The sequence below is a fragment of the Aspergillus tubingensis genome, assembly GCF_013340325.1.
Source record: "Aspergillus tubingensis WU-2223L DNA, scaffold_8, whole genome shotgun sequence".
Classification (NCBI taxonomy): Eukaryota; Fungi; Ascomycota; class Eurotiomycetes; order Eurotiales; family Aspergillaceae; genus Aspergillus; species Aspergillus tubingensis.
Window position 1 is genome coordinate 3,807,977 of NW_023336282.1, and position 24,134 is coordinate 3,832,110.

The 24,134-nt window shown below is 50.6% G+C and overlaps 7 protein-coding genes across 7 annotated transcripts; 4 read left to right on the forward strand and 3 right to left on the reverse strand.

Moving 5' to 3' along the window:
• Positions 1 to 15: 15 nt before the first annotated feature.
• Positions 16 to 1,054, forward strand: AtWU_07549 (Efg1 domain-containing protein; the record flags this gene model as incomplete). Its single annotated transcript, XM_035502658.1, has 2 exons — positions 16 to 343; positions 429 to 1,054. The coding sequence occupies 2 exons, from the start codon at positions 16 to 18 to the stop codon at positions 1,052 to 1,054; spliced, it is 954 nt and encodes a 317-aa protein (XP_035358551.1).
• A 615-nt stretch (positions 1,055 to 1,669) lies between these two features.
• On the reverse strand, positions 1,670 to 3,853 carry AtWU_07550 (F-box domain protein; the record flags this gene model as incomplete). The annotated part of the gene is made up of 1 exon (XM_035502659.1): positions 1,670 to 3,853. The coding sequence occupies one exon, from the start codon at positions 3,851 to 3,853 to the stop codon at positions 1,670 to 1,672; it is 2,184 nt and encodes a 727-aa protein (XP_035358552.1).
• Positions 3,854 to 7,615: 3,762 nt separating this feature from the next.
• On the reverse strand, positions 7,616 to 11,551 carry AtWU_07551 (serine/threonine-protein kinase; the record flags this gene model as incomplete). The annotated part of the gene is made up of 5 exons (XM_035502660.1): positions 7,616 to 7,884; positions 7,941 to 10,103; positions 10,161 to 10,858; positions 10,964 to 11,111; positions 11,524 to 11,551. 5 exons carry the CDS (start codon positions 11,549 to 11,551, stop codon positions 7,616 to 7,618), a joined length of 3,306 nt encoding a protein of 1,101 aa, XP_035358553.1.
• Positions 11,552 to 14,213: 2,662 nt separating this feature from the next.
• Positions 14,214 to 16,635, reverse strand: AtWU_07552 (GTPase-activating protein GYP6; the record flags this gene model as incomplete). The annotated part of the gene is made up of 6 exons (XM_035502661.1): positions 14,214 to 15,391; positions 15,446 to 15,588; positions 15,641 to 16,158; positions 16,227 to 16,385; positions 16,437 to 16,554; positions 16,613 to 16,635. The coding sequence occupies 6 exons, from the start codon at positions 16,633 to 16,635 to the stop codon at positions 14,214 to 14,216; spliced, it is 2,139 nt and encodes a 712-aa protein (XP_035358554.1).
• Positions 16,636 to 17,066: 431 nt separating this feature from the next.
• On the forward strand, positions 17,067 to 18,446 carry AtWU_07553 (uncharacterized protein; the record flags this gene model as incomplete). The annotated part of the gene is made up of 1 exon (XM_035502662.1): positions 17,067 to 18,446. One exon carries the CDS (start codon positions 17,067 to 17,069, stop codon positions 18,444 to 18,446), a length of 1,380 nt encoding a protein of 459 aa, XP_035358555.1.
• A 1,807-nt stretch (positions 18,447 to 20,253) lies between these two features.
• On the forward strand, positions 20,254 to 20,709 carry AtWU_07554 (putative Yippee zinc-binding protein Moh1; the record flags this gene model as incomplete). Its single annotated transcript, XM_035502663.1, has 3 exons — positions 20,254 to 20,352; positions 20,420 to 20,591; positions 20,654 to 20,709. The coding sequence occupies 3 exons, from the start codon at positions 20,254 to 20,256 to the stop codon at positions 20,707 to 20,709; spliced, it is 327 nt and encodes a 108-aa protein (XP_035358556.1).
• Positions 20,710 to 21,919: 1,210 nt separating this feature from the next.
• AtWU_07555 (alcohol dehydrogenase family protein) lies at positions 21,920 to 23,360 on the forward strand (the record flags this gene model as incomplete). The annotated part of the gene is made up of 6 exons (XM_035502664.1): positions 21,920 to 22,056; positions 22,116 to 22,262; positions 22,367 to 22,463; positions 22,538 to 23,002; positions 23,061 to 23,182; positions 23,258 to 23,360. The coding sequence occupies 6 exons, from the start codon at positions 21,920 to 21,922 to the stop codon at positions 23,358 to 23,360; spliced, it is 1,071 nt and encodes a 356-aa protein (XP_035358557.1).
• Between the last annotated feature and the right edge of the window lie 774 nt (positions 23,361 to 24,134).

Here is a 24,134-nt window from a genome sequence, read left to right on the forward strand (position 1 = left end):
GAACCCGAGATCAAAATGCCACGAGAGTACGCCCCCGCCGACAGAAAACGCAAATCCCACGATATCTCCGACGATGCAGATGCAGCAGCAGCAACAGCGCCCGGAGGAGGCCCGCGGAAGAGAATCCACCTCCCTAAGAAAGAACACAAGTACCCGTCTGTCAACGAGCTCAAGAAACGGATTCGGGATGTGAAGCGTCTACTCAACAAGACGGATTTGCCGGCCGATGCGCGCATCGTGCAGGAGCGTGCGTTGTCGGGGTATGAGAAGGAATTGGAGGATGAGTTGAAGAGGAGGGATCGGTCGAAGATGATTAAGAAGTATCATTTTGTGAGGTTTTTGGGTATGCTTTCCCCTTCTCTTCCAGAGAATCCTCTGCTATGCAGTTATCCTATATGGGCTGTTGCTAATCTGGAATTCGATTGTAGACCGCAAAACCGCAACCAAAGACGTGAACCGGCTGGTGCGCCGCGAAAAGGAAGTCTCGAGTGCCGGGCCCGATGTCATGGATGAGAAGACCAAGGAGAAGAAGCTTGCTTCGTTGGCCGGGAAGCTCCGAGTCGCTCGCGTGAACTTGAACTATACGATCTACTATCCGTTGGATGAGAAGTATATCGCCTTGTACGCGGAGCAGAAGAAGAAGGTCAAGGGAGAAGGTGCTGAGGATGGTGGCGATGGCGCTGACTCGGACGGTGATGCGCGGTTTGGAATGGTGCATGCGACGGTTGCGGATAAGCCGGCGATGTGGCATGTGGTGGAGAAGTGTATGAAGGATGGGACGTTGGATATGTTGAGGGATGGGAAGTTGGAGTCTGGGGCGAAGGCTGGAGAGAAGGATCGGAAGAAGGAGGAGAGAAGTCAAAGGGGTGGTGAGAAGGCGAAGAAGAGCCAGGAGCGTGGGCTGTCGTCGTCGCAGGCTGGGAAGAGTAAGGACAGGTCCAGGAAGGTGGATGATAGGAAGAGGACTAGGGGATCGACTGCTGAGGATCATGTCATGCGGGATGCGGGCAATGATGATGGCGAGGAGAGTGATGGCGGTTTCTTTGAGATGTGAAATTGCCGTGTGTCTGGGCTGGTTGAGCGTGAACGCATTTTCTGGAGTTGGAGTTACATGTCTTATCTGTTTCTTTCCTGGGCCTTTCTCATTGAAGTGTGCGGCTATGCCCTTATACGATACCCAATGATCAAGTGTTTTCAACGATCCGAGTTTCTACAGTAGAACGCTAGAGGCTAGATGCTAAGAACCAGTTCGAATCTAAATGATTGGTTGTGGATGCTTTCACCAACTCCGGCTTCGCCATCCTTCTAAGTACAGTAGATGAACGAGAAATACACGTCGATCGGTGGCAGACCGACTCGCCAGAACACCCGAAAGATGCGCAGTGGTGACCCGGATCGTCAGGGCAGTCAACGCTCCCGATGTCTCTGGGCCGACTAAGTGACTGGCACTTGTCGCGAAATCATCATGTCATATCTCATAGCATGCCCCAGTAGAGCAATGCTTGCAAACCCAGCATGTGATACCAGCGGTCATCTACCCAACAGGGTGAGACGAACATTGGTACACGAGGGGCAAGGTTTCCAGAACCTAGTAAATCAAACATTGAAACGAGTGATCGCTCCAAACACACTTTCTCTCGCAAGATCGACCATCAGACGAGTAATCATCTTACATGACGCTGCAGCCTCCTGTGCCGCCGCCTTCGGTGTGTCGCCGTCTTCCAGCCCCGAGTGTAGTGACAGACCCGACACCGAAAGCTGCGTCTTCGTCGTCTTCGTTATAGATTCTCTCAGCTTCACGGGCTCGACGCCGTCTTCTTCTCACCCCAGATCCCGGAGCACCCGCTTCTTCGGTTGCCATCATGTACTCGGCCCACTTCCGGTCTAGCCTGCTCGCAGCCATAAGATCACCACGGAGAACTCGCTTGTTGTGCTCATCCACGGTCGGCTGCCAGCCATAGAAGCACTTCAGATGGATAATTTCGTTGGGGTATACTGGTGGCGGCGGCGGAGGTGTGATAGAGGAAGCAATCACGGTCGTGGGCTGACTGGGATCTACCGTGTGGGTGACAACCGAGACTGCTTGCATGGATTTGCGGGTAGCGCGCGGGAGATACGCATTGCTTGAGAGGACTTCCCTTACACCGGCCCAGGTGACATTGGCGCAATCAAATACAACCAGACGGAGGCCGATCTTGGGAAGGTTCTCGTCGTAGCCACGCTTGCGCACGCGGAAGCTGGCTTCCATCAGGGTCAAGTCGGATACCCGGGTGTTGTCCATTTCAACGGAACGGAGGGAAGGACAATTCTTCATGATCTGCAAGGTTCCAATGTCGCCAATGCTCTCACAATAACTGATGTTAAGGTGTTGCAGGCGGGCAGCACACGGGGACTTGGCAAGCTCGAGAAGCGTATGGTTGGAAAGCCTTTCCATATCCTCCAGGTCGAGGTGTGTCAGGCGAGGAGTGGTCCGAATCACCGCCATGACAGAATCGTCGGTGAGCTCAGAGCATTGTGAGAGCTGCAGGCCTTCCAGATCCGGCACATTGTGGGCAAGACACTTAACACTGTCATCTGTCAACTCCGTGCACTGGTGGATATCTAGATGTTTCAATCGCCGCGGAGGAACAAGCGCGCGCTCCTCAAGAAGATCCATTTCAGGGTCAAGGCCATGCACAAGCGCCTTCAGACACTCGTCCGTAAGATCGGTGCGACTCATAATCAGGCGTTCCAGGGTATTTCGCTCGAATAGTTGTACGGCGAATTCGACGTCGTCAAACCCACGAATTTCACTCGCCCGGAGATCCTTTAGATTTTTGCAAGCGCTGACAATCTTCTTGAGCCCCGCAGTATGAACGCCGGTGCACCAGGATACATTCAAGATCTGAAGTTGAGGGCAGGACTGTGCGATAATCGTCATGGCAGAGTCACTGACAGACGATAAGCCGGACAAGTTGATATACTCCAGTCGGGGGTTGCGCAAGAGAAAACAGTTGATCGATTGAGTGTCAATGCGACATCCTTCCAACGAGAAGTTGACGACGTTTCGGCACAAGTCGGTGATGCGGTCGCCATCAGTCTTCCACTTATCCTTCAATTGGACACAGCCCCGGAGATTGAGATCGCGAACGAATGGCCCACCGGCGGTAATAAGCTTTACAAGACCATCGCTAGGGATATCGCGGTAGTAGTCCGTCGTGTCGACTTCGGTCCACAACTGTCCATCATAACACATTTTGTTCCATGCCCTCGAAACAGCAGAGCAACGGACAATCTCCTTCGGGGTGAGGTACTGGAAAATGCGCATCTTCAGCTCATCCGGCATATTCCCCCAGAAATCAAAGACCTTCTTTGGCTTGGGGGTCGACCGCGCCGTGGCAGTCTGATCAGCAGCATCCATTCCCAGCGGGGACCCACGAGATCCTGGTCGCAGATCGGTAGGCAATGGAACTGTCCGCGCATTGGGCGAGTCGGAACCGACAAGGCGGATTCGAGGGTTTCCATCGTGGTCTACTGGGAAGGCAGCAGCACCGGGGGTAATTGGACGGGCGTTCAATCCGCCATAGAGTTGCGAGGTGCTTCCATTACCCAGACAAGGAGTATATGCGGATTGGGACAGGGAGACACAGGACAAAGAGGCCTTGTTGTCACGACGGTATCCCGTAGAATGGGACCGGCCCCGTCTGGTCAGACTCGGGCTGGACGAGATGCGCTGCAGGCTCTGGAGCAACTTGTGACGTCCCTTGAGTTTGGGCGGTTGTTCCAAAGGGATCTGGCCAGTTGAAGAAGCCGGGCTCGCCGGCGAGGCCGCTTCAGGCGAAGCCCTGATTTCATCAGGAAATGCGGTAGCCATGACGGAATTGCGTTATCGAGATCCGAGGCTCCTATGATCACAAATATCTCAACGGTATGTCGGAGAAGGTGGAGAGGTATGCGAAAGGTTTGTAGACAGTCGAACAGCTAGCCAGGACGATTTGTGGCAGCGACAAGCACGAGTGGTCGCAGTAAATCCAGTCCTAGACAGTCATAATGAAGCCAGACCGCCAGCCGTTCCGCAAGTATGATTCTCGAGATAGCGATAACCGCGATAACACCTTTATCGCCCTGATCGAAGCAAAAACGCCGAACCCCGATCCTGCGGACGGACAGGTTTTGTCGAGAGAGCGAAGAGGAAGCGAAATGGAGAGGATGAGGGTCAGCAGGGCAGCAGACAAACAAGCGACCAAGTCGGGGGAGTGTCTCGGCTAAGGAGTGTTAACGATGGTACCATGGGACAGGAGACCGCGTAACCCCGGAGAAGTGGCAGCGATTGCGGGTGGCCGGCACAGGCTTTGGATTTCCCTCCAAGTAAAGAAGAACACTGGGTTTCGTACAGACGTCACCGAAGCATCATCCACAGTGGTCAACACGAAAAGGTAAAAGGGAAGCAAGCAGTAAGGCCACACGCAAACGGAAGACCCTGCAGGAGAGCGAACAGCGAAGATAGTAGTAGTTAATGGGAGAAGGAAGAAAAGCAGGCAAGTAGGCAAGCAAGAAAGAAAGAAGACAGAAGGGGGGGGAACAAATCACGTAAGGCTGGCCAAGTCAGACGACAGCCAGTTATCGGACAGCAAGCAATTCAGTCTGACGGACAGAGCCACCACTGCCACTAATTTACTACCACCAGTAGAAAAGAAGAATAACACCGAAACAAAAAAAGGCTCAGGGAGCGTGGAGACTCGATGGCCTGCATGGCCACCACAGAAACAATGGAGAACGGACCGGGCGAGCTTACTGGATTGGACCATTCACAGCAGCCACTGTTCCCCATTCTGAGCAACACATAACCAGTCGGTGGGAAGAGGGACTTGCCGAACAATACCGTACCTGTCGGGGGATCGTTCAATAGTCCGTTCAATCCGTGAGACGTGAGTTGAGTTTACTTTGACTAGTAAGTAGTAACTGAGTTACCCCACAGGCTTATCGAGACATTCCATTCTCTCCTGCCAGACAGACTTATCGATTAGACTAGCGCTGTTTCTCATTCCCCACTTTTGGCTCCCAGGCGGTGGCGGTGGTTCCCGGCGGAGTCAATCCAACACGCGGCATTTTATTTCTTTACCGTCTGTTCCGATCAGTGAATGGTTCAATTAAATTTGAACAATGGCTTCTGATTCATCTTTTGAGAAAGGGCAGATAAGAAATGGTGGTCTCATGGACATACTCCCTCAGATCAGAAGTTCAAGTCAGCCGATCAATCGAGAAAAAGGTTCACCTGTCAAAAGATAAGGATGGCGGGAAAAGGGCATCATTACTGTACGATCGGTATGCAAAACGACAGGGAAAGAATGGTAATGTTGATAACCATTATACTAGTAGTTAGTACCTGGTGTTATAGACTGGCTTAGCTCTCTCTCTCTCTCTCTCTCTTCCTTGTTCCTTGTCTTAAAAATGCAGTTACCTAGAAACAGCATATCCTCTGATTCTGCCATGGATACTTAAACCAGGCAAAAAGACAAACACCATTCCCATTCCAACATCCCACAACATACATACAAACGCCTCCCCAAGAGAAACAAGTGGATGTAAAAAAAGAAAAAGAAAACAGAAGAAACCCCCTCCCCCCAACCCAATCCCTGTCCACCTCCATTCTCTACCTCTCCTTCTCCCCCTCTCCACTCCCACCAAAAGAAAACAACCCACAACCCACTTTAAACCCACCAAGCAGAGCCCAGAACACCACTCCCCATGCCACGGTACACTTCAAAGCACCACAACACAGCACAAAAGAACAAGGGCCCAAGCCCGACCCGACCGGGGCTCCGAATGGGCGGAAAACGGCTTTTTCGTTCCTGGTCGCTTTCCTCCCGGATTGTGTAGCCCAATGATAGTGCAATTCTGGTGTGTGTGGAGTGGTTGTGGCTAAGTCAGTAAGACAGACAAGTGATTGTTAGTTAGTTAGTTACAGAGAAACAGTCGTGTTTTCTTGTCTCCACCCCACACTAAGTAATTCAGCTCAGTGCTAGTCTACTAGTAGTATCTTAGGGATGGATGGATGGATGGATGGATGGATATTGTGTTGCTGCCTAGGTTGTATCTATCTCGTTGTTGTTCGCCTCTCACATACACAGTGGATAACGCCACCACTAGAGAAAGAGAGTAGTAATGGAACACTGGGTGGAAAATTCAATGTATCGAATAATCAACCAACATATTGAACACACGGAGTAGGTAAGGGGAAGATAGACTAGATACATGCAGAATAGGTAAATAGATTAGATAGATAGATACAACTCTCTACACCGTACACCGTACTCTCTCACTGCAATCGAGGTATCGAATTCGTACCTGACTGACAGGTCAGACTCCCCGGCTAATACGCCCCAAACCAGTAAGGCACCCACCCATTCATCTACTATCTACTAGTAGTACCAATATCCACCCCTCCTCACATCCTCGGGTCCATCCACTTTTGTCACATTAACAACTAATTGATGAGATTACTCTTGGTTATGTGATAGGTAGTTGTTACTTTTATCTGGGGCATACATAGCTCCCTACTTATTGTATAGAAATAGTCTACGTATCAATTCACATTCTATTGTGTGTTGGGCACTATTCTGCTAGGAAAAGACATTCAAATGAGTAACTGTCTGACTGGCTGCTACCTCTTGGTGTGATCTCACAGTACATCACGGATCACCGCCGGAGTTTCTCAGGCGGCTGACGGCCACGAGTTTTGACTGCCTCACTTACTGGCTAGACTACTAGTCCATAGATTAACTACTAGTATAGCTATGGCTAGACTATTACTTTTACGAGCACTAGTCTTTGGCTTTTTTCTTCCCCCGCTTCCACCCCCGCAGTTGGTAAGGTAAGCAAGCCCGGCGAGATCCTCGCGCCATGTGGGATACGACTGGAACCAAACAGAAAGTAACTGGTTGAGTTAGTGCATGAATTGGTCGTGTCTCTCTATTCGTGCCCGCTTAATCTAAACTGCAGACTGGCTCTTTGTGGCTTAAAAACATGTAAAGACACTCGGCGTGTCAAAGAAAGAGGAAAAAGAAAATAACACCACTGCTGAGGGTATATCGGATCTTTCATATGCATGTACTGCCAATTCTCACCACCCCTTGGCCATGCATGGTATCAAAGATGGTCCAAGTAAATGCAAAAAAAAAAAAAAAAGAAGAAAAAGAAAAAAGAACATTATCTAACCAAAAGAGCATAACAAGATGACAATGGGGTATCTCAGCCTCCGTAAACCTCTATACAAATGACCCACGGGCCTCTCGGTCTGTTCAGGCATTTTCGTTATCATCCGTTCCCAATGATTCCCGTCCCGTCTCGTGCCCCCAATCCACAAGTTTCCCCCACGCTCCTATATGCCCTTGAACCGTTTCATCCTGCTCGACTTCATCCATTTTCATCATTTTCATTCATAATCTCCATTGCATCTGGAGTCGTCGCATACGCTGCTCGTTATCACCATCTTCAACGTCACGGAAGTGTAAGCAAGATTAAGAAAGACCAAGTCTCTGCATAGGCGGGCGGGCGATGTCTGAAAAGCTGCACAATATCATCCAATGCATCATGCATCATGCCACGGCGCATTTTATCTTCTTTGTCATAGTGCTCAACTGTCAATCATCCAAGGATGCTCCAAAACTTCACTGATCGTCAGTCGGTTGTCCACATCTCGGTCAAGCATCCTCCGGATTAGGTCGATGCAATCCTCTGAGAAGGGCAAGAACGGAACTCGAAGAGGGTGATCCAAGATTTCGTCAACATTGTAAAAGGGATTCTCTTTGTAGACGATGGTGTAGAGTAAGATACCAAGGGCCCAAATGTCTTGCTCCTTGCCTCGGTAGGATTTGCCTTGAAGAACCTCAGGTGCCGCATAATCTTCAACAAGTCAGCTTTCTGGATTATTATATTCGTTTACAGGAGGGGATTTTTACCAATCGTGCCCACGAACACATCAAAGGGTCCATTCTTGATATAGGCGGCACTCCCAAAATCAATAAGCTTAATCCGTCCTTCCCCGTCCAAAATGACGTTCTCGTCTTTGATGTCGCGATGCACGACCAAAGCCTTCGTATGGAGATGATGAATTGCATCCACAACCTGCTTGAAGATGTTCTGGCATTCCGCCTCATCCATATTCGCTTTCAGCTCAATGTAATCGAAGAGGTCCATTCCAGGTAGCCCGTGTGGCGTCATCTCGATGTAATAATTGATATCGTCCTCGAAAAATCCTTCCATTTCCACGATGTTGGGATGCTTCAGACCGTCGCGTCGGAGATAGTTCAGAACGTGGATTTCTAATGGTACCGTTCCTAGACGACGATCGCGGGTCCATGTATCGACAAGAATCCGTTTCTTCGTAACATACTTCAGAACGACTTTCTTGGTTGGAATCTTCTTCATGCGCGCAAGCTTCACTTCTCCGTAGGCTCCTTGACCCATCTCCTCGAGGATAATGTAATCGGCAATTGTTCGTTTTTGGGGCACCTCTTTGGTACCAGCCGGTCTTACTTCGGGCACTGGCTGGACCGGTTTGTCTGTTAGCGGTTGCGAAGCTGCTTCACTCAACTGCTGGCTTAAGGTAGAGGTCGGTATGTGCGTCTCTACCGATGTCCGCTCCGAGCCAATGGCATAAGGAGTAGAAGCCGTTGTGGAAGCCAGATTCGATGCAGAAATAGAAGACGGGCTTTCTGTCCGGGACGGCGGAGAAGGGAAGCCAGCGGCGGGAGCTGCCGAGTGGATATGTCTCGAATATGTCACCCAAAGTGCGTATACAAGCTCTGTGACAGCTTCAAACTCCGAGTCGCTGTGGTCTCCTGAATTGGGATCATCTCGTGCCTTGGGGAACATTGTACCGCTCTTGGCCACACGCATCTGGACATCTACAGCAATCGAGGAGCCATCGCGATGCACGGCAGCAAGACCAGATGGTTCTAGGAAGACCGAGGCCACATTGGATTTGCCATCGCGGAGAATAGAGAGGGTGCGCGCTCTCCGGAAGCTGGGTTCAGAGATCACCAGACCGTCAACCAGCGGTACACTCTCCTCCTCGGTGAGCACGTTCAGCAAGCCGTCGAAGCCAGGTATCAAATCATTAACGTGTAGGCCTTCAGGTCGCTCATGTCCAAACAGCGCAGACGAGAAGACGGAATTGGAGCTGACAATTTTCAAAGTCGAAGAGGACAGCACCATCATACCTGCGACATGAGGAAAGCTCGATATTCGAAGGCATCTTGAGCTGTCGCCCTTGGTGATGGTGGACGGTATGCAGATTCCAGCTGATGTGCGAGAAGCAAAGTACTTCTTCTCGGTGATTTTGCTGAGGCCTTGATCGATTGGAGATGTAAGGCAGTCTGGTGGAAGATTAGGAAGCAACTCCGTGAGCCGTTCTCCAGTTTTCGCCGCACCCTGACCCCAGACTTTGTCAATATCGCCGGTGGCGTCAGCAATGTTCCAGGATTCATCGCAGCGAACGAACGCGACATTCTCCTGGATCTCCTCCATCACCCAAATCAAACCACCACGCTTTTCCATCACCCAGATGCTGGCAGAGCCTCTCTTGCCATCGCGCTTTTCGATAGGTACCACATCTCCGCACAGCAGTACACCTCGGGACTTGGTTGCCGGGTGATTCAGCTGCCTTGCGCTCGAGCCGTATCCGTCATCAGTCTGGGCCCGCCTCGGAGCCCTTGCTCGAGAAGGAGGCTTGCTGAGCAGCTGCGCTGTTACACCATTGCCCATTCCCATCGATTTCGGATTCACAGGCTTGACACGAGTTTTGTCAGGCGAAGGTTGGGCCCTTACGGCAGCATCAGTGGTGGGGTCCCGCAGTTTCGACTCAACCCACTGTCTGCGGTCTTTCTGTACGACTTCGAGGATACTTAGCTTGCGGAGCTCCGCTTGTGTGACACCAAAGATGAGACACGAGATGTCATTCGCCGCCAAGATGGTCCATGGTTCATGCGACTCGGTCCTGAACACGGCTTGTGATGCGGGTGTCCACTTGCTGCTGTGGGTGTGTAGGACAGGAACCGGGAAACCATATCCTAGACTTGAGGTACTGGTAGGAGATAAGGGGTCCGTGGAGGTGAAGGGTGCTAGAGTTTCCATCAGCTTGCCCTGGGCAGTAATAGAGCCAGCCTCGGTATAAGTACGTTTTTTTATGCTTACGCGCCTGGGGTACGGCCTCGAGTCTGTCCTCAGCGGGGACGCTAGATCTTCTGATGCCTGGCCCGAGGAACGCAGGGCATCGGGCGGTCCCTGCTCCTGTACCATGTCCCTAAACTGGTTCGCGGAAAGCTGGGGTTCTGCAAATGCCCTTTCAAAGATATTGCCACTGTCCACATCAGCAGGTCCAGTCATAGGTCCGCGCGATAACCCAGCGTAGTTGTAGCGGTCATCCCTGCCCGAAACACTGGTTTTCGACAAGTAGTCCACCACGCTCTGGGTATCAGCATCTCCACCGAATCGAGCCTGAGCGCCAGCAAGCCCCGCACTGTTGCTGGTGGTCCAGCCGAAGCGGTCGCGCATGAAGTCTATTGACCTTTTCAGGATGTTATGCCGATTATTCAGTAGTTCCTCAGATTGTTGGGCAAAGGAAAACGAATGTAGCGATTCGCACGGGAAGCGGTGGAGATCTTCTAATGTGCCGAATTCTTCGGTCGATGGGAGGCGTGAGGGGTGGGCTCTGGTCGAAGAAGCGGAGCGTGGTGAAGGTGAATGGCTACGTGAGGTCATAGGTGCGACCGATGAGGCAGACATGTTCGGAAGGGTAAAGACGCGTGATGGCTGTTGACGTATGCGATCTAGACCAGATGGGCCAAGTCCATGTTCAGGATCCAGCAGAGAAGACCTGCAGAAGAGCGATAGAAAATTCCTTTTAGTTCCTGTCTGCGTGGTTTGCGCAAATGCATATACAATCCTACTGCAAGGAGAACCCCACCCATCGGCCACGTACCTGGAAAGATGATCATAGCCCGAGGAGAGTGTGTCTGCAGAGTATTTCATCGAGTCCTCAGTGTGCCCAGAGAGGCGTCTCATAAAAGGGTCCGACTCGGGCGACGCGGAAAGGGGTCCCACGGGGGACGACAATGGGCTTGGTTCACCTGTATGGCAGGAGGTCGTTAGCTTCTGTTCTGCCAACATCCCTTTGCTCCCTCGCTAGTTGTGATATCATCCGCTTCTCCTGCGCCCCTCCCGAATACACCCTTCAGCAATGTGGAATGAAGTGGCTGACTTGTTCCGAGATGCATATCCAAGTATGTGGGTAAACGGTCTGGATAAGTCGATTTGTTACCATAGGTTGGACAACCACTTTGGCAAAAGTTCGACACGGTCGTCGTTTCGCTCTTGCAGCTTTTCCTTCCCAGGCCGAAGCGCCTTGGTCGCCATTTGCATAAACCTATCGAGTTCGTCCTGCTCGAAGCCAACAACTCTTCCCTGCTGGATTGGTGCGCTAGGAGAAGCAGCGGAAAGGGTGCTGATCAAAGAGAACGATCACAGAAATGGGAGACTAACCATCGGGATTATAGGAAGTAGAACCCATATTTTCCCAAGTCAATGAGAGCGTAGGGGCCAGCACCGACCAGACCGATTGACAACAAGCGGTTCAAATCGGCGCAACTCGTAATGAGTTGAAAACAAAGAGGGCTAGGAAAGAATGACGGCGAGATTTATTGCTACATGGGATAACAGAACATTGACCATCCACGGCGGTTTGTTTGGCGAGACCTGCAAGTATTCTTGTCTGTCTGCCTCCCTTGGTTATCTTATAAGGAAAACGATTTTGTTGCTCCGCTCCGGGGTCTCTTTTTCTTTCCTTTCCCTTAGTATTTTTTTTTTTCTTTTTCCACTTGCAGATCGGTGCGTTGGGATAAAATCACGAGTTACTGCGAGGGGGAGAAAGATTAACCAGAACCCTCCTGCTTGTCGGGATCTCAATGCACTTAATGAGACAAACGAGACTTGCAGTGAGTCGGTCAGTCCGTGGTCGACAGTGAAGGTGGAGGAGGGAGGTTAAAAAAGGCTGTCAGCGGACTGCGGGCGGGAAGGTCGAGTGGGCAGCTGTTTCGTGAGGTCACAGGTACCATACAGTTGCGAGGGAGGCGTAGCACGCGGGGGGAGAGGAACAAGGTAGCTGGAGAAAGCCTAAGTAGTAAGGGAGTCTCTTGTTGGTGGGAATTAGTCACAGGGAGGCCCAATGGCCTGCAGATGAAGCAGATGTTGCAGTGGCGGGTGGTAGAAGGGTAAGGAGGTAAGGTCGGCGCCGGGCCTTCGAACCGACAAAAAAGTGGCCAAAGACTGGCCAAGGAAGAGGGGGAAGTTGTAATGGCCTCTCCAGTACTGGGGGGAGACCCGTGAGAGGAGGATCCGATCCTCTAGAGAAAGGGATGCGGTTGTAGGGGAAGGAAAGGGAAAAAATTTGGTAGAAGCGAGTAAGTTGGGGTGGGTAAATAGTGGAGACTCGTAGTAGGGAAAGATGGATGAAGATGTTAACTTGACGATGTTTCTTTCGCAGCGGAGGGAGGAGAGGGGGGGGGAAATGAATGACGTTCTGGTTATCCCGCGGACGTAAGACTAGAAGAAGAACCAGCGGAAATGAGGTTTCAGATGATCCTTTCTCTTGCTCCCTTTTAGTAGTCTTGTCTAATGGACTGTCTAGTAAGTACCTAGGTCGGGTATTTGGGTCTTATTTGGCAGCTCCACGCACGAGGAGGGGAGCTGTCAGGGAAGAACAAAAGAAGTAATAATGGTAGTAGTGATGGTAGATCGGACTCAAAACGGGAGTATGTAAAGTCTGTCGAGAAGTTCAAGCTAGCGTTGAAAGTCAGCCTGCCTGCCAACCCGTCAATAACTTTTCTTTTTTTCTTTCTTTTAAATATGTTAGTTCAAGGTCAAAAAAATATCGGTGGTCCGGCACGGTCGGGGAAGTCGAAGGGAAAGGGGAGAGAGAGAGAGAGAGTAAAGCATGCAAGAAGGGACTTCTTCCCCCTCCCTCCTCAATACCCATCCTGGATCCATGCGAGCCATTGACAACAACCACAAACTATGGAGTCACTAATGCAGTCCATCAATCCCTTTCCAAAAAAACGCCCCCATCGGAGATACTACTTGAGTTCCTAACTTGCTTGAGTCTAACACCTTCCGTCAACTAGACTACCTAGACTACTAATTACTACTACTACGGCTTCCAAGCCATTTCTCCCAATGGAACCACCCAACCCATGCATGGTGGTGATGTAATTCCCGACGGCCTACGGACGAAACCGATCAGTTAGTATACTTTCATATGGTTCGATCCATTCTGCCAACTTCGAAAACATGCTTCTGGACTATTTCGACGTATTATTATTCTTCCGATCATTTCCTGTTCGAACGAATTTCCCCTCCCCCTCCTAGCCTAACTACTGTACGTACTACTTTTTTACCTCCCCGACAGAAAGTGGATGATTCAACTTTTTGCTCGCCATCTTGGCGGCCCAAAGTAACTCGATCAGCCAGCCCCCGTTGCGGTTGTAGATCGCCGCAAGCACCAAATGGTGCATTTGACTTGATTGGGGCAAACCGCACAGGGAACTACCGACCTTCGACTTCCATTAGTGATTAGACAGAAGGCCCCGACGATCAATTGTACACGTCCGCACTAAGCTCACCGGCGGGTTCCAGACCAATTGGCGTTCGCCGTGGCTGCACAGTAAAGACACTGTTTGGAACCTTAGAACGTCTGCCAGTCACGCTGGCATGTGGAGGGCCGCGTTGCTTCCATGGGAGATCCATGCGATCAAAGGGCCCCAGTACCCGAAGTTTTCGTCGACAACTTACGCAAGTCAGGTTCCTGCTTAGGCACTTGAATTCCTTGTTGCCTACAATAGTCGGGCTAGCTCCAGGCTCCCGTCCGGTCTGCTATTCCCACTTTATCCTCATTTCCTTCGTACAGTCATAATAGTCTCTTTGCAGTGGTAAAATCCCTACCCGAGTTTCTAGGGTGAAGATAAACAGAAGAAAAAAAAGTTTGAGACGGACGCTATGATCAACCGGACCGGATAATAAATTTGCGGCCTGTCAAGCCACTATGCAAAAGAAATAAGCAAAATCTGTAGTCCGATGCCGTCGCCTCAACAACGACGATGGGTATAACGGATCAACAAGAATGCCAGAGGCTGACTTCGAGGAAGTATATATTGAGTCGCACAGAAAGCGCATCCGGACTATTCACGAGCTTTGGGTCCCCGAAGACTTCGCAGCGCCAATCCGTCAGCCTCAGCGTCAGGCCTTCCATGCTCCTCGTCACCGTTGCCAAATAGAGTACTCGGTTTGGCTCGCATTTCTCCATGTCGGGTCTGTTCGGGCGGCACGGATGCCGGGCTAACGAAACTCGAAAACTGTCGCCCGCCCCCGAGCATCCACGAAAACTCCGAATCTGCCAGTGATGGACGTACGGCATGTCGAAGTGGCATGGATGAAGGAATCTGGCCATTGCTCGAAGCTCTACGAATTTTCGTTTCGCATTCAACGGACGACCGTGATGACTTCGCAGACACACTAGGTTTGCGCGCCGCTGACGAGGCGTCACTTGCTTTGTCGAGCACAGTCTCAGCTTGCTCACTCGCGGGTTTAGAGGCGTCAGACAGCGATTCCTGGTCTCCCTCACCACTTTCGTTGGGACCCTGCTCCACGGTACCGGGAGGGATGGAAGAGTCTTCAAGACAGCTCTGGACTGACTGAACTTGGGTGAGCGCCTTCTTCAAGGCGTCTGTGGTCTTCTTATCGATGCCTTCTGCTCTCATCAAGTGGCTCCGGATGTCATTCAAGGCATTGCCGAGATTTTTGGCAAGTTTCCTGTTTCGTTCCTCCAGTTGTTCAACCTTCGTCTTCCATTGGACTGCAATGTCGGTGCCATGGTCCCACGGCATGCCTACAGTCGAGCTGGACGGTTCATGCCGTGCAGTCCGGGGGTAGTGCTCTGACTGAATAGATTGCATGTTTCTCTTGGCTTCACTCACCGCTCCCCGGACAGCCTTGGCTACACCCCACGCCTCTGTTCGACGCTGTATGCCCTCAGAAACGTCTTGGAAGAGCGTCTCCAGACTCTTGGGGCTGTTCCTTGCAGGTGACCTGGACGGGGAACTGCTTTCGCTTAGATCTCTTGAGACGCTCCGCAGGCGGAACTTCTTGCTGTTCATATGCTTTGAATTTGGTTGCCCAAGTCCTTTGGTGGGATCCGGCGGTCTTCCAGAATACTTGGAAATGATGAATACTCCTCGATCAGGAGTGGGGTTTTGCTCCAGGTATATCGCATCATGCACGAAGCTTAGAGGTTCGTGTGGTTGAGGGGAAGGATACCGAAGCAAAAGACCCAAAGCACTCGAGGAATCGGCGCGCAACACTAGATCAACTCAGCAACTTGTAGCAAACAGTCTGCATAGCAAATGTAACTCACGTTGCCATCGGATTCGTAGCAGCATGGCGACACACACAAAGTCTATGAGTTCGGGTCGTAACCCTTCTGCAAAAAGGCGATCCCAAATGAGAAGAACATCTTGGAAAGCGAACTCTCGACCAAACAGTAGACGCATCCAACGCCTTCTGAAGATTAGCATTGCAATCCGAGAGTTGCGTAGCGAGTTGTACTTACGTGAGGAATATCTGCGGTAAGATTTCAAGGGCTTGCAGATGATCCGCCAGCTCCAAATCCGCGGTTACCAACAAATCATTATGAATGCGGTGGCATTGGTGAACGATCGGTATCACATCCGCCTGGCCATTCTCTGACCGGTGTCTATTATGCTCATAATACACGCGAACATTCTGCATAACCGAGCAAAATAATGTAAAAGAGTCGTGCTCCACATAATCGGCATGGAGAAGAGTATGCATCAGGTCATCATCAGCTTCTTTGGTGCTAGACTCTTGCAGTGACTTTGGCTCGATGGCGTCTCTATCAATGACCCAAAGGAGTGGAGCCAGAATCTCATGCATGCCTTGACGATAGCCCAAGTCGGGATTCAATTTTGAGTAGATGAACAAGATGTCAATCATTTTAGACTTGGTGGAGGGCTCGCGAAAGAAGAAGTTTTCCTGTAAACATCGGTCGACGTCCTGGGCGATATCCGCCCTCGACTGCTCGTCATCACGTAACGTTTGCCATGGTGACTTTACAAAGACATCTCATCAGCCGGTCAAGTCTTCCGCCAAAGACAGCGTAGCCAGAGATAACATACCGCTTCATCATCCGCCAGCGGATCAACTGTCGACTGCAGGTCGTCTGGATGTTCGATGTATTTCAAGAAATGGGCTTTCAGGGCGACATAAACACTTCGCGAATCGGCGATCTTCTGCGGCCATTGCGCTCGGTCGAGATCATCGAAAAGCAGAAACGCCTACGCTCAGGTAAGCACGATGACCAGATCATAATGGCCACAAGCGCATGCCTTCCAGCAAATAGACCTCAATCCATCCTCGCACAATTTATCTCCTTGTTCCGACCGAAGGGCAGTCCGAATATCGGCGGGGTGGTTGTTGTCGCGAAAGAAGGTATTCCATCGTTGCCTGGCCGATACGTTAGCTGCATCTGTGCTGCAGATGGGGGACTGATGCATGGATATACCTTGTCTCCTCAATGCCCCTCATTTCACCAAATGGCTGCTTGCCGGAATGAGTTGCCTGCCTCGTGTTTGGCTAGCGCTTGGAGAGGTGAGGGGACAGAAACACGGTGCCGCCCGCAATTTAAGTACTAGCGGCGATCGTGTGGAGGAGCTGCTAGTGGACCGCCTTGGAACTTCCCTGGCTCAGCAGCCACACTTCCGGTCACGCTTTCTCTATCTGTCCGCCGGGGAGTTGTCTAGTTTGGGGTTGGAGGCGCTCATCGCTTTGGATATAGAGCCTGAAGGAAGTTGAAGGCGTTGCTTTCATTTGCTCCTCGAACTTTGCGACACACATATTGTTAGACGTGTTCTCGTTCTTCAAGCCGCAAATCTCCTATTACTACTACTGTGCATCCGCCTTATCTCCCGTCAATATAATTATATACTAAGTCTCTCACTACTATCATACGCAACATTATGTCTGCAGATCTCTTTGCGGAGTTCGGTATGGGGGCTGCTCCCCCTCCATCCCAGAGAGGCTCAAGCCAGCAGTCCGCCGGGTTCCAGTCGACCTCTTTAATCCCTGACTTGGATGCATTTGAAGAATCTTTCACCGGTCCTTCATCCATCCCGAACAGAACTGCAACGAAATCGCCTCAATTCGACGATAGCTGGGACGACTCAGCTTTCGCGGCGCCTAGTACATCAGGGCTGACCCAATACGGACCCGGAAATGATGTCTTATTTGACGCCACCCTTGAAAGTGCTCCAGATGATGAAAGCGATGACTGGGGCGAATTCGAGAGTGCGGACGTGCCTGCTACTAAACCACCAGCAAATGCCGGGTTACAGTCTCACAAGGTCATGAAGGAACCTAAGCCCACGCCAGTTGCGAAACAGCCAGCGCCTTCCAACTTATTAGATTCATTGTCATTAAGTGATGATATACCACCATCCTCTAAGCGAAAGCCCGCTGCGAAACGGATGGTACCTGAAGCACGCAAAAAGGAATTGCCAAGTCTCAAACCGGCTCTTTCTACCCAGGAAGACCCTTTCGAGGATTGGGGCGACTTTGTTGACGGTCCGCCTACAGTTCCCAGTCAAACAGGCACCTCAGGTGCTACAGCCTCAGTAACCCGGGCGCCTCGCAAGGAAGTGCAGCCTCCGAACTCTACGGTTGGTCCATCGAAAACAACAAGCTCTTTCCCAACATCTAGTCATCCTACAACAGCCGATCAAGTTCGTCCGACCAATATACCTCCGCCATCTGTTTTGCTTGAGCTATTTCCTCGGTTACTGGATGAACTTCGGCAAGATGCCACCAAAGCAAGAAAGGAAATGCAACAAAAGGAACAACTTGAGAACACTGCAACTCTGATCATCTACACTCTAAAAACCGCCGCGCGGGTTGTTGCCGGCCGAAGCCTACGGTGGAAGCGGGACTCCATACTGAGTCAGAGCATGAGGATTGGCCCGGCTCGTTCAGGGAAGTCGGGAGGTATGAAGCTCAACACAGTGAACAAGAACGAAGATATCAAAGAAGAGCAACAAGCTGTTGATGTACTTTCCATGTGGCGCGACCGGACTGCAATCTTCAACTCCGTTGTACAAGCCACCAAACGACAACCAGTTCAGGTCATACAGGAGAATACTCGGGTAACGACACTTCCTGCTAGTCAGGGGGCTTTGAAGGCGCCTCACGCTTGTGCTCTATGTGGCCTAAAACGAGATGAAAGGTTGCCCAAAGTTGACGAACAAGTCGAGGATAGTTTCGGGGAATGGTGGACGGATCACTGGGGTCATACCGACTGCAGGCATTTCTGGGAGAGAAACAGGGGTCTACTCGGACAAAGGTAGACAGGACTTCGTACGCGCAATCAGCCGCACAAACGTCAGCTGACATGACGGACCACTTATACTTCCGGTGTTGAGCCAAACGCAGTTCTTGGCCAAGGCTAATAGTAGCTACACGGATGGACTCCTTCAAAAGTACGGAAGCTGCTGCTACCATTGGAGGGACCGGTGTCGTTGTGCTGGAAATGACTGGGTCATTTGCCAGATCCTGGACTTCTGCTGTAAATACTGGGGCAAGGGATCTTCTGAACATAAGTATCTTTAGCCATAGGATACTATGTAGATAGAATCAAGTGTATCGTGATGAAACATTTCCCGGAGCAACTTTGACACGGGGATGCACAATTAGTTTTGACATCAGAAGACAGCTATGAAGCAGGTAGCAGAAGGTTTCAAGCGCATGAACGACCAATATGACCTCTTTATCATAAATCCATGATAGATATCGATGGATTTCTCCAGACACAGAAAACTTGAGGCATCACAAGTATGGACGTCGGAGAATATATAACGGGAAAGAGGGGCAAAGCTGACGCGTTGAATTATCTGGAATCGAGGCCAATAGACAAGCCTCACCAGCGTGCTATTTGCAGTATATTGACTGACAGAGGGTTAATATTGCTATACTGCATCGCGGGAGTGACTAAAATTCTGTTCTGTTAAGTGGTACTATACTTCACATTTGATGTGAATGTACCGTGCAAACAGGTAGAGTTTCAGCCCTGTTTTGAACTCGTTAACTGTACTAAAACTATAGCCAGACTAGGGTTGCCAAGAATTCCGACTATCACATCAGGTGCATCTAGGTGAATCTAGCGTGGATTCCAAGTGTCACTAAACAGGTCATATTCTCTCACTGCGTACGGCAAGAGACGGTATACTACGGTCAGTAAGTAGGCTGCCATTATCGGCTCAACCAGGCGGGTCGGTGATAACCGCGATAAGGAATGGGTATGGAGATAAAGTAGTCTGACGAAATCACCAGGACTATGCTAGCCACAGCAACAACAGCCAGGGGATGAAGATGAAAAGAAACGAGAGACCGAAGAGACTTTGGAACTAGCCAAGCTTACTCTAGCGGGTGGAGAGTATGATCCTAAAGGGAAATGTAGCGGGCGTCATGGGGCCTGGCTCCCTTTAATCCTGGTCCGATGCGGGGGTTCCCAGCTCCGGGAGCAGCTGCCCGATTACCACCTCCAACTCACTTCCTTCCATCTCACTGCTCAGCCATTTCCTGTGCCACACCATTCCTCCCCCCCCAATCAGCTCACTCCTACCTATATTCTTACTCTGAATAGTCTAACCTTTTCTTTCGGTTTCTATTCCACTCTGTCGACCCTTCCCGCATCATTATCACCACCTGGCAGTGGCTGACCTGCCGTCTCCTCATTTGTCCTAGTCCCATCTCCGCTTATTCCCGACAAAGACGAGCCGCAGCTGCTTGTCACCACCCCCTCGAATACCTCCCATTCCCCTTGAGCTCAAGTGCAGTTCACCGGAAGGCTATCTTATATTGGGGTTCGAAATCCCAGCACTAACTTCTACCTGTCAAGGCAACCTCCATTATCCGTCACAGGGTCCCCATTTTTTGGAGAACTACCGTACGAGCAACTTCAGCCCCTCTTGCAAAGAAAGCGAAGCCACAGCAGGACTTTGAACACGCCTTGCATTCTTTCTGCCCCTCTCTACTCCTATAAAGCGTCGGGCTCTCGTGATCTGGACACCTCCATCCTCTGGTGTATTCGAAGTTCACGTTTCAGGGCATCTCCTGTTCAGGTGGCTTTGGGAAGACAAGCACGATCAGGACACAATGGGTCTGGCATACAACATCTATCTCACTTCAAACAAAATCTTCGGGTGTAAGCAATGCAAAACTCATCTCGCTGACTACGACGATATCATAAGCCGGGTAAGTTGTGATTTTGCTATGACATATTCCGAACACTTACTAACCATGTATCTTCACCATCATTCAGAATTTCCGCGGCCAGCATGGCAAAGCATACCTCTTCGGCAATGTCGTCAACATCACCTCGTCTGAAGCGGTGGAGCGTAGCATGACCACCGGAAGGCATATCGTCCGTGATATTCACTGCAGGCAGTGCAAGGAGACGGTGGGCTGGAAGTATGACAAAGCATACGAGGCCAGTGAGAAATATAAAGAGGGGAAATTTATACTGGAAGAAGAATTGCTGTGCGTGGTGTGCTAGGTGCCTTGATGCGTGCCGGGGTGTCCATCTTCTTTCCAGGGATATTGATGACGTAGCATGCTGGTTTCACATGCAAGACACCTGGGCGAAGGTCTACAGACTAGACCTGCGAAGGGCTGATACTTATAGTGAGCGTTTTCTTTGTTATATTTGTCGTGGCGCAATGTGTATGGCGTTGGATGGAGTACCGCTTCCTTGATGCGCAAGGAGTTCACCGCAGAACTGGAGCAATCGGTGGACCTGATTTCAATGCATAGCAGAAGCCCAGCTTTCCAGAACACCCCTTGAATGAATCTTTGCTCATGCTGATCCTTCTTGCCGATAGCTTTATAAGTGGTACTTACTGCGACCTGAACCGCTAATGCCCATGTCCCCAACTCTGGTCGCGAAGTGGGGACATTCTCGGCGAGAAATCCGAGCATCGCTTGGAGCACACCGTACAAGAACAGTGCCTATTACTGATATTACAGACGAATCAAATAGATGTTAGTCTGATAAATTTGCATGGCAAACCATGCAGAAGTTGAATGACGGACATAGGAACCGGAAAATTGGTCCGACTGTAGAATAGTTACGACATGTAACCATATCATCTCTCCAACGTCCACACAGAATTCCTACTACAGGGACTTCTTGAAAACTATATGTAGCAAACAAATTCCACTAGGCACTAATGATCCAAAATCCCTCACCTCAAGTCAAGTAAGGACCCGGGTGGAATCCAAACACTGCTACTATCACTATATCATGAGTACTTAATCCGCGGGGACCCCGGCCGTCAAACAACTACTACTAAGTACCTGTCTCACCCCCCACTAATCATCTTCATTTGCTCTACTACTACTTTATACTACTAGATTACCTATCTACTTACTACATGAATATACAATGATTACGATTCCATCCTATATATACTACCCCTCTACTCCAACACCCTCTCTCTCCACCATGCCAGCAGCCCAGTTCGCCGCCATCCGCGGTCGCTCACAACTCCGAAGGCGAAGGGAATGGACCCACCAACGCCTCCCTCCGACCTTTCATTTTCCTCTCTCATGGGACTGAGGGGCGGGAAAATAAGTGTAATAATCTGGCGGGGTGTGTCCGTTTATCGGATGCGTGAATTCTGAGAATTTTCTTCTTATTTTATTCTTTTCTTCTCTCTTTCTTTAAAAGAGACTTAAGCTGTGAACAAGATACATACGACTCAATTCTTCTTGATTTTCAAAAATTGGATCCCTCAGAAAGACGCCGAGAAGGTAATTAATCATGTCTGCGGAAAACACTATGCGCGCGGTGGTCTTCCGCGGCCCTTATAAGGTCGCTGTTGAGGAGCGCCCCGTGCCTCGGATTCAGGATGCGGGCGATATTTTGGTTAAGGTGACTTATACGGCGCTTTGTGGGAGGTTTGTTTTATTTTGTCTTCTTCTTGGAGGGGAGAGGCTGATTGATTGGTACTTTATAGTGACCTTCATGTGTACCGTGGCATAGAGCCCTCGGGGACAGGCTATGTGATGGGCCATGAAGTTACTGGTGTGGTGGTTGAGACGGGCGATGCTGTGCAGTCTGTCCAGAAGGGGGATAAGGTCGTGAGTGCTTTTACGACGTCCTGGTAGGTCATTCAATTCAGTTTTGTCTTTTTCCCTCTGTAGGAGGGAATTGGTTTGATGATCGCTGCAGGCGTTTATACTAATGCATGCATGCTGCCTCTTATAGCGGGAAGTGCTACTACTGCAAACAAGGATACTCGTCCCGTTGCGAACAGAACATGCTTCTGGGTTGCGACCATCTGGATGGTGCTCAGGCCGAATATGTGAGTCTATCTTATCTCAACGTACGCCATGATGCCCAGAGCATGTGTCTAACGGTGATGGAACCTGCGCTCAGATTAGAATCCCCAATGCGGATGGATCGGTGGTCAAAGCCCCTGAGGGCGTCGACGAGAAGTACCTCGTCCTCATGGCAGATATCTTCCCGACTGGCTACTTCGCCGCGCGGAATGCATTCAAGACCTCTACTAAGGAGCAAATCGCCGAGCAGACGGTTGTCCTCATCGGCTGCGGGCCAGTCGGACTCTGTGCGTTGATCAATGCGCTGGAGTACAAGCCTAAGCATTTACTGGCGGTCGACTCCGTCCCTGCGCGTCTGGAACTTGCCAGGGAGCTGGGAGCTGAGCCCTGGAACTTCCAGACTGACCGGGAAGGCCTCGACAAGCGCGTCCTGGAGTTGACGGAGGGACGTGGTGCTGATGCTGTCATTGAGGTGGTGGGATTGAGTCCGGCGCTGAAGACTGGTTATGATCTGCTGCGGCCGTTCGGCACCATTAGCAGCGTTGGTGTGCACAATGGAGAGGTGAGTGATGTTTCGAGTCCTTTTGTGAGGCCTGCATATTGATTGAGGACATTTTTAGATCCCGTGGAATGGATGTGAGGCCTATGGAAAGAACCTCACGGTCCAGATGGGCCGGTGCCCTGTGCGGTCCGTTTCGGAAGAGGCGTTGGAAGTTCTGAAGAAGAATCAGCATCGTCTTGGGTATGTCACTCTTTCATATTATTGATTCTGTGGTTTTTTTGGTGTTTGCAAATGCTGACGAATGCGTGGTAATAGCTTCATGGCCGACAAGATCATGCCCCTGTCGCAGGCGGTTGAGGCGTATGAGATTTTCAACGCCATGAAGGTGCAAAAGGTGATTTTCGAGGCGGACAAATAGAATAAGAATGGCATCTCGCTAGATCAATGAAGATAAGAAGCGCTTGAATTCTTTACATGACATGCAGTCTGGTCAAAAATGTCCATTAATTATCATGTGGTGGTAGTAATCAAGGATACCAGGCGAGCGTCAGCCACAGCAGTACAGCACCAGCATCCCAGGCAACGCGACGAGAAGACCAATTGGGGAATTTTCCTGGAGTAGAAGTAAAATAGATAGATCACACACAGCGTGAATGATGAATCTGGATTCGCGCGAGCCAGCAGCGTGGCGGACATGAAAAGACAGCAGGCATAGCCCTTGTTGATTGATTCCCGCACGAGTGAACCGAAAAACGAAACTAAGCCCGAAGGTGTCGCATCAGCGCCGACTGACTGACTGAGTGAGTGACTGCTTTCTTTCGCTCCTCTTCCACTCTTCCTCTTCTCTTCTTCTTCTTCCTCCTCCTCTTCTTTTCCTTCTTCCACCTTTTCCTTCTTTGCTCGCTTCCCACCACTTCCTCTCCGCTTCCCATCTCTCCCTCCTCCCTCCCTCCTCATTTCCCTCTGCTTCTTTCTCCCTCTTCTTCCTCTCCATTCTTCCATCCTCCTTTCCTCCTCCTCTTCTTCCCTCCACCTCTTCCTCCTCTTTTCTCCTTCCCTTCTTCCTTCCGCCTCCCCATCTCCCAAATCCCTCCACCTTTTCCCCCGCCCGCCGAAAACCCCTCTGAATCCCATCCTCTTCGCCCCCTCTCCGGCCACCCAATCGACTTCCTGCTTCCCTTCCCGGATTTCG